Below are 9,725 nucleotides of genomic sequence, written 5' to 3' on the forward strand. Positions count from 1 at the left end.
GCAGGCTCGTCGGCGCCGTAGTCCTCGTACTCCTCAGTCCGCTCCGGCTCCACCGGCACGATGAAGGGCTCGCGCTCAGGCAGGTAGGCCCCGCCCTCGGGCACGTATGGCTCTGTCCGATTCAACATTACAGTTATGATTTGGGAGGTACAGACACAGCAAAAGCTAAACCATCACCCGAGGCGATGGCACTCCAGTCTTAATCTCCTAACTATAAATATATAAATTACAATGTTCTGATTACTAACATTTGCATAGAGAATTTGGTGATGCTCAAATAAAGTGACGGACTTAAAAAAAAAACCTTCAAAGATCCAGCAGTAAATACAATCATTGCACAAATACCTGGGAAGGGTCAGACTGGGCCAAAGAACTGTAAACGCAGAACCTGGGTAGGATTTTCGCAAATCCCCAAGTACCTGTTCATGACTTCAACTCCTCAGTTCAGAGAACAGTTTGGAAAGGTGAGGAGGTGAGGGGACGTATTGTTGGCTCCTAGAAACTGAACTCTGGAGGTGAAAATCAGCTATCACCAGGTAATATACAGTACATGACAATTTCTGTGGCTGTCTCCCCCACAGACTGAGTTACAGCTGGTGGGCGAGGAACACCAGTGGCTACAGCGAAACAGGAAGAAAAGAAGTGACTAGAGAACTTTGGTTTGAAAACGGCAATGACAAAACCCAAATGAGAGTACATGTACAAAGAACAGTACTAATGAGTCGCATGCCCTGGATCAGACACATCGCTAACAAGCAAGACAGAGGAGGAGATTCCATTCGGTGTTATTCCGGCACAGAGCAAGCAGCAGGCTTGGGTGCAGAAGCTGACTGTAGAATTGTTAAGTGATTTTAGTGGACAGGATCACATACAAATCATGTACAAGCCACAATTAGTTTATTATTTACATCAGACATTTCTCTTTAACCAGGTTAATTGTTTTTCTCGAAATGGCAGGATCTCCGCTGGTTAGTAGTTTTATTATGCGCCTCTTTCACAGTCGAGGCTCCTCATGGCTGTATGTTTCAACTTTTTTTTTTAAATAATATTTTTCTACATTATTACTGAAATGCATCAGGCGTATAGACTAACACCACTGCTTTTGTTTCATTCAAGTTAGTATAGAGTCTCCACCCTCCTTTATGATGTTGACCCGGTTCGTTAACCATATCTGTGGTGAGATTTCCATACAGACTCATTTCCTAATAAGCATGTGCGCAAACATCTCAGAAACAGGATTTTCATGTATTCAAACTGTAAGCAGCACTGGCGACTTAGAAAATGTTAGCCGGAACCTGAAACAGGTCAAAGATGATAGTTTTAAAAGTTGAATTACTATGCAAAAAACATATATACACATCCATCTAAGTATGTAATGGTTAAAGTATATATACATATATATCCATATATTTCCAGTTATTTGTACATACCATAAGGCAGAGGTAATTTAAATTTATTTTATAACACATTACATCATAATTTTGTGAATGGGTTGTATGAGAAATGTACATTGAGATTAATTATAACTTTGGCCAGATGTAAGTACTCACATAAATATATAGATATATAGATATTTAGATATTCAACTACTCATGCACTATTTGCTAGTAGCCAACCATATCAAACAGCAGTATCATTTTTAAAACTTGCAAGATGCTTGAGGGTGCGCTGATGAAAAGGTCACCACTGACCACAGCATGACTTTCTTACTTCCAGATCAGCATATGTCCCCTGTCCCCACAGTCCCAAAATCAGACATAAGAGAATTGAAACACTAGAATTTCATTACTAACTCTTTTTAAAAATTACATTCTAGATCTTATAAATATTAATTCTACAATGTGAGTGAACTATTGTCAGTTGTCTGTTATCAAATACTAGTTTGCCTACACATTAGATTCCCAAAAACAAATATATATGTGTGTGTGTGTATGTGTGTGTATTCTTAGCATTCTACAATTTTATTCAACAAATCACTGTTCCCAATCTTTAGGTTAGGAAGAAAAAAGTCCATTGGTAGCATTCTTTGAACTTCTAGGGGAAATAAGGAGAGTTTTATTATGTGACTTGGTAATTGCAGAAATATTGGAAGGGAGAGAAAATAGTTATTTAACTCCTAACAGTGAAGTAATGGTGTATGCTTTGAAAGAGAACAATATGACTACATGATCAAAACACACAACTGGAAGAGTTGCTATCTTCAAGAAATTCTCAAATCAATCTTCCTTCAATCCTATGGCACTTCATTTCCATAAAGGTTCTTTATTCAGGTGAATTTGGGTTCCTACAATGACAACCACATACCTGGATAGCCTTGCCCGTTGTATGGGATGCTGGCACACTGGGATGAGTCGCAGTATCCAGGAGGACCCGGGGGTCCTCGGATACCTGAGTTTCCAGGACGACCGGGGGGGCCAGGGGGACCTCTGGAACCTGTGGACCCTGGCGGACCCGTTCTGGATTCTCCTTGTGGACCTAGTGTGGGTGGAAACAAATATTTCTCCTCTTGTCAAATACATCTCCTGAGGCCATCAGCAATACTTTGGCCCCTCCACTGCCTCAAGACTAGGCGGCTCCCTACTGTATGGTAAGAAAATATTTCCTTACGAAATCACCAATATGAACCTAAGCGTGGAAATTTCTTACCAGTGATTCATAGGAGTTAAAGACAGAAATCTAACTACTTTAATGATTTCATTCCAAGAAAACGGACTGAGCAAGAATGAAGCCAAACTAAAGATATCAATGAGTTCTCTGCTCGCTCCTACTCTCACAGAGATAAAACCACCTGAAGGAAATGGCTCTATTAGCCACATAGACTGCCGGGAAAACACGGAAGTACCCGCTCCATACCTCTGAACTATGTGAGGCAATGTCATGTCTACATCGAGTGGTACTTGTGGCTAACATAAACCTAAATATATTACCACTAGGGTTGACCTTGGGTTGCAAGGGTCTCATGGACACTATCATGAAGAAAAAAAATTCATTTTTCAACCCAGTAAAAGAAATGCATAAAACAACTAGATAAGTATTTCTTTCCAAGGCGCCAATAAAGAACCTGTAAATGAAATCTGGTGATGTCTCCAACTTTTTAGTGAGAATACTTTTTTTTTAGTCTACTAGCAACATCTTGAAGAATACTAGGAAAAAAACAGGAAATGATACCATTCTTAAAAGCTATGAGGCCAAACAAAACAAATTAAGAATTGCATAAAAAAGAAAACAGCAACCCTCTGTGTCACTGAAACACAATCCTTCACATATTAAAGTTATAGTGAATGCTTAATAGAACACATGCAAACATTTTTTGAGCAAAGAGAACATAAAAATGAGGTTATACGAGTTCAACTTCTTGCTAAAGTATGAAAATACCATGATGATAGCCATGCCTGAAGCTAACATGATGAGGTTGTGAATCTCTTGGGGGGAACGGGCTGTATGCTCTCCCAGTAGTACACTGTATTATTTTATGTACCAGCAGACTTACCTGGGGGGCCAGGCGGACCTCGAGCCCCTGGAGACCCAATACCCCTTTCGCCTTTCTCTCCTGGCAAACCTAAGGAAGGACAAAAAGATCAAGCACAGGAGGAAAATTATCAGGAAACATGTAGTCTTCCTTTTAACTGATATTACCTGATTCAAGTCATTGACTTCCCCCAGTGAAAGCACAACCCAATGTTTCACAGAAGTTCACTCTTTAAGCCAGATTCTTTCTAGACATTTGTGTAATTCCAGACTCATGGCCAGGAAACAAATGTGGCTACACGTCAGGGGAAAAATTATTTGAAGAAAACAAACACATCTAATATATATTTTTAGAAACAGTTGTTACAAACAGAAATCAAATAAAGAGTTACAGCTCATTGAAAAATATCTTATCTTTAGCAGCCCTATTCGTGCAACATCCGAGCCATCAGAATTACAGAAATATCTAGGTTTTCTACGGAATGTTAACTGCAACTTTGACAAAATCAGTACCCAGAATCCTGAAACATCTGGAATCAGATAAGACTATTTTTCTTCTTTTCCTCCAATTACACTTATCTATCATAAAATTAAAGTGAAACAAACACATAAGACCAGTGCCAGGCTCTGAATAAAAGAACAGCAACAAAAAAATTGGATCTAAAACTGTACATTCAGTTGCTGCCCAACTCTTGCCAGTCACAACAATCAATAAGCTTCTAGTGCCTGATTTAGTTTGCCAAGATACAGGTTTTTCCCATTAACAACAACCAGAAATTCACATGATCTTTACTAAGATCCTAAGATATGGGGCTCTGTGGCTTGCAGCCTCCTAAACAAGACAGGTTCAGGGACCATAGCTCTCCTGGGACTGTTCAAACAAGACTAAAGTAGTTTGCCAAGTTCAGTCTTCTATGTACTTTTTAACATCCCCAGGCTCCTTCCTACACGTGTAGTTCCTTCCTTTATGCTCATGCTGCAGCCAGATACACCTACCTCGTTCCCCCGGGGGGCCCTGCATGCCCGGCGTGCCCGGGAAGCCTGGTCGCCCCCCAGGTCCGGGTTCTCCCCTGGCTCCTGCACTGCCCGGGGGACCTGGAGGACCTGGTGGGCCGGGCTGGTTCCGATTGGAGTGGTAATCATTTGGAATCTGATTTAGCATTTGATTGAATCTGTTCATCTGACCTATAAATAGAAAAAACACTTGTTAGTAAGAACCCTAATAAGGGAGGGATGAGAGGGTGAAATTGTTTTCTCTTAGTATCTAGTGAAATACATCTCTATCCCTTTCCTGTCCAGGAGGCATTCCAACCTGAACCATAAAAATAAAAGAAAACTCTGCAGTCACCAAGGACAAACTGATCTCTGGTAAATAATTGTCTCCACAAAATACCAACCAAGTAGGCCACAAGGCTTCCTATAAAGAAAAATGAGTTGTGGAAGTTTAAGATAGCTCTGATAGAAACCCCTGAGATTTGCCCGACAATGTCACTCAAAAGAAAAACTTTTTTAAAGTAAGAAATTATGCCATTACTGTGTGTACACAAGGCAATGATAATTAGGATTTAGTGTAAACTGAAGTTGCCTGTTGGATATGTTGAAAAATACAGATTTCTGGGCCTCATCTTCAAAGACAATGATTCATCAGGTTTAGAGTTTTGCCCAGCAACCCTAATTTCTAAAAGCAACATAGGTGTCGCTACTGCAGGTGTTCCCAGGGCAGCACTTCAAGATACAGTGATTAAAACTTCTGACAGAGGGAACCCCGAGTTTAAGGCCACACTTGGTTTTCAGGCACTGAACTTTATTAATAAACTTAATAGGCCTCATGGAATATGAAGAAAGAGCCTGTAAAAAGTAAGGAGGCAATATTAAAATGTCCCCACCGAGATGGACTTTCTATGATTAAACTGGTCTGGGTGGGTGGGCCTCGTTCCTTAAAGTCATACAGCAACTTAAAGATTTTAACTTGAACGATCCAATCGCTGCTGCTTCCAGATATGCCCAGATGGATGAAGATCACTAGAAATCCCACAATATGGAAATTGAAAAGCCCCTTTAAAATGTGATTTTGTATCAAACCAAATGTAAGGATAACTGCCTTTATTTTACCTTAAGTTATTATTTTATCTTCAGGACAGTCATTAAAATATCACTAACCAGCTACAAAATTGACAATGTATAAAAAAAAAAGAGAGAGATCATCAAAAATGAAATAGAAGCATACATCTTAGAAAATTTATGACTTAAACTTTGCATTTTCCTGCAATTAAATAAAAACTTTTCATACATTAAAAAGAAAGAAATTTACCATTTATCAATTGTTCACAGACTTGTCTTGCAACTGCCCGCATCATGTTCTGAGAAGCAATGTCTCCCTTGTTAATTAAATCAACGAGAATCATTAGCATATTATTTCTATAGTTTCAGACTTCAATGTTTTACACACAAAATAAATGTATGTCAAATTTTAAGAAATACATACTCTATCGCCTTTCTCTCCTTTCAATCCAGAGGCACCCTAAAATGAAGGAATTTCATGTATTAGAAAGTGACAAACATGATCTAAAATGATTCATGAACAAACATGATGATGAAGATCTGCTTTCTAATGAATTAGCAAAATGACACCACAGTCACATCAATGTTATTCACATTGTCTCGTCTATAAAAACAATCTAATTCCCTCTCTCACCTCCTTCTCTGGGAAGCATATGACCTCCGAAAGAGAGCTGAGATGTGAACTTGAGGATAACAATTTAAAAGTTATGAACTATGCATACATTTTATGATGCCATTCACAATACAGGCCTGGAACTGAAATGCATGTGAAAATTGCTCTTGTACCATTATATTTTCTTTTATATCACCATAGCTGGGTAACTCAGCTGGTTATTGTGGATTCTCCATGACATTCATCTTGATTCAGTTCCAGTGAGAACTATTGAGCTTTTGTCAATTCCCCAACTAAACATATAACTACTTCCAGTGGTTTTTTGTGTGCATTGAGTATAAAAGGAACCACATGTCTCCCTTATTAGATAATTCAATCCAAATGCTGTTCCCACATCCAAACACAACTACAGAATATTTGTCCCTGCTCTGTCAGGCCTCTCATGGGCCATGAGAGGATCCTAGGAAAGTTTTCCTTATAGGGCAAGAAGTTTTTGTCTTTTAGTAACTTCCAGGCTGCCAACGGCTGTCATAGAAGGAACATCTGAACTATTGAAAAATCTGATGGTCAGATAATATATCCCAAACCAAACCATATCTTACAGTCTCCAATACTTTTGCCTGAATGACTCCAATATCCTCCTAACTGGTCTTCCTGCTTCCTGGATTGCCCTCCTAGAGCCTATTCTCCACACAGAAGCCAGACTGACATTTTTAAAAGGAAAATTAGATAATGTCACTCTTTTGGCTCCAAGGGCCTCTTGTGACACTTAGAATAAAAGAATCCCTTCTCATTGGCCAGATGATCCACATAATCACCTCTGCTCAGCTCTCTGACATGATCTTTCATTTCTCTCTCCTTCACGCCCTTGATTTTGGGTACCCAGGGCTCTCCACTGTTCCTTTCATATCATATACCAGATTCCTTCTTCACTCGGGGCTTTTATTCGTGCTGTTCCTACAGCCTGGAATCCCCTTCCCACAGCTCTTCAAACAGCTTGCTCCCTCAATTCATTTCACCGCCTCCAACAGGCTCTGACGGCTATGTCTACAATAGCCACCTCCCCGCCATCACCATTACTCTCTAGCCCTCAGTCTGTTTCTGTTTTCTTCATGTCACTCATCATCACCAGAAATATTTATGTACATGTTTTTGGTCTATATCCCCCACTAGAATCTCCACGAGGGCAAGGACTTTGTCTTGTTTACTCTTATATCCCCAGACCCTAAAACATTGACTAGCTCATTTAGGCACTAAACAAGTAGGTATTGAGTAAATGAATAAAAATGGCCCATAAGCAGTTTTTGAAAACATCCACTGTACCACATCAGATGTTGTAAGTTAGCAGGAAGATATCAGCTGGTTATAACAGCTAATGACATAACTGGTGTGCTGCAAGAATTTTTAAAATATGCAATACCTGAGTAGTCAGGGGCACTGACCTCTTTTCCCTTAGATTGTCAAATTAAAAAAAAAATGACAACAGCCATCATAACAATAGCCATACAGTATGAATAAATCAAAATTATACCTGTGTGTGTGTGTTTTTGTCAGGTTGGCAAAAAATAATTATATATTCTGGTGTGTCAGAATTTTACTAATTAGTTGATATGTGCCATGAGATGAAAAAGGTTGAAAATCACTGACAATAGCTAACTGATTGAGTCAAGGTCTCTGCTAACACCTTTATACACCCCTCTGCTACTTTGGTGTATAGAAATGAAAAGTAAGATAGAACAGATAAGAAAAGAAAAGGCAACTTGCCACCTTAAAGGACAAGAAAAATTCAAGGAAAAAGGTCAATAATGTCCAAATAAATGTTACAAGTTACAATCATAAGATAAACCAGAGTTAGGCTCTCCCTTTGCCAAAAGTACCAGACACTGTTAATGGAAACATATTATTATTGACTTTGGAGCCTTATGTAAATTTCAGGGATTTTTTTTTTTTACATTTACTGCTATTTTGATATCGTTCCTGGTGGTGTTGGGTTTTTTAATTCACTGCCACTCTGAGATTGTTCTGGTATAGAGGGTGTGTGGAAGTCATTGTCATTGCCAGGATCTAAGGTCACATTTCAAGTCAAGGAAGGGCAAGTTTCCTTCAGGTTTCCAGCGGAAGCCATCAATTGCAAAGGAATAGTCTTGTGTAAAACAAAATGGAACCCTGAATAGGCAGAAGAGTTCCATGTACTTTAAACTGCTCTTATGACGTTTCTGCCATGATTCATTGAGGAAAAGAGAGTAATAAGATCATGTGTTAGGGTACACACAGATTATAAAGTACTTCAGGAGTCCTTTAATCTTTATGTTGCTTGTTTAATTGTATGTAAACATAAAAATCAACCAATGTCACATAAAGATTCTACCTTAAATTTGCGTGGCATTAAAAAAATTTTCAAACTCAGGTTTTTGTCACTTGGACAATACTTAAAAAAACAGAAGTCCAGTCTGGAGAGCAGCTAATAGTTGGACTCAATTATCTTTAAGGTAACTTTTTTATATTTCAGAATTCTATTTAGATGAGATATATCCACAATTCATATGCAAAATAAGGAAGAACTTGTAAAGTATGTGAAGCCCAATAGCCATTACAAATACTTCTGGATATTTTAAGGACGCCAAATTCAGTTTTGGAGATACTAATACCAAATATAGTAGATGGTATGCACAATACCATCTCAATGACTATTTTAACCAAAACACCTGACTAAAGGAAAGTTAAAGCGGACATAAATTGAACAGTATAAAAAAGTAAAATAGCAGATTCGATCGATGCTTTTAATTCTGGGACTAATGTTCTTAGCATCCTCAAGGAAAGAGAACAGAGCAAGTGGCTTGGCTGGATGATACTGCCCCAGGGTAACATCTGCACACTCCCTACGGAAGCACCATGCACCACCATCATGTATTTTTCTATGTTAAGCAGCATAGCACTCCTAAATAAAGAAAATCATTCTGCTGACCCAGCTTAAAGTGTTAATACAGTGCAGAAATATGTGTCTTGGCTCATCATCCCTTTCTCCTTTTAAAGAAACCCTATAACCACAGTTTTCATCCCAGAATATTCTAACTCAGAGAGAAAAACTTTAGAACTAGTACCAAGTTAATTCCACTGGTCTGGCATGGTTTCAACAAACGCTTCAAACACATTACAGCAAAGATAACATAAATATGCCAGAGCCTTTCAGTGTCCTCATTATTGAAGGCAACAGTGAAATAACTCTAGACGTGCAAGCGGTCCACTTACTGGCCTGCCGTGGTCTCCGGGCTTGCCTGGTTTCCCACTCGGTCCTGAGACTCCTGGGGAGCCTGGGGTTCCCTACAACACGCAGGTCGGGAAAGAGGATGATATGATGAAATTAAAATCCCATCTAAAGTAAACTAGTAAAGTGGCAGCTTTAAAAGCTTTTCAATGAAGCAGCATATAATCACATTTTCAGGAAGAGGAAAACCAAATTTTAAGTTGACACAAAGAGAAACAAATCTTGAAAATTCCCATTCAATTTTTATTGACTGTATAGTTCTAAAATATATGTTTAGGCCATTTGAAATATATATATATATATATATATATATATATA

The 9,725-nt window shown here is 38.7% G+C and overlaps 1 protein-coding gene across 1 annotated transcript in view; it reads right to left on the reverse strand.

Moving 5' to 3' along the window:
- Positions 1 to 240: 240 nt before the first annotated feature.
- The window catches only part of COL12A1 (collagen, type XII, alpha 1), a 111,141-nt gene continuing 101,656 nt past the window's right edge, over positions 241 to 9,725 (reverse strand). The window contains exons 60-66 of the mRNA XM_005861435.2: positions 9,392 to 9,463; positions 5,954 to 5,989; positions 5,780 to 5,846; positions 4,465 to 4,653; positions 3,491 to 3,559; positions 2,305 to 2,475; positions 241 to 1,295 (exon numbers count right to left, since the gene is read on the reverse strand). Of these exons, the coding sequence (XP_005861497.1) occupies positions 1,285 to 1,295; positions 2,305 to 2,475; positions 3,491 to 3,559; positions 4,465 to 4,653; positions 5,780 to 5,846; positions 5,954 to 5,989; positions 9,392 to 9,463 (615 nt within the window). The 3' untranslated portion in view covers positions 241 to 1,284. The remainder of the gene's footprint in view (positions 1,296 to 2,304; positions 2,476 to 3,490; positions 3,560 to 4,464; positions 4,654 to 5,779; positions 5,847 to 5,953; positions 5,990 to 9,391; positions 9,464 to 9,725) is intronic.

Source organism: Myotis brandtii, unplaced genomic scaffold (assembly GCF_000412655.1).
Source record: "Myotis brandtii unplaced genomic scaffold, ASM41265v1 scaffold151, whole genome shotgun sequence".
Classification (NCBI taxonomy): domain Eukaryota; kingdom Metazoa; phylum Chordata; class Mammalia; order Chiroptera; family Vespertilionidae; genus Myotis; species Myotis brandtii.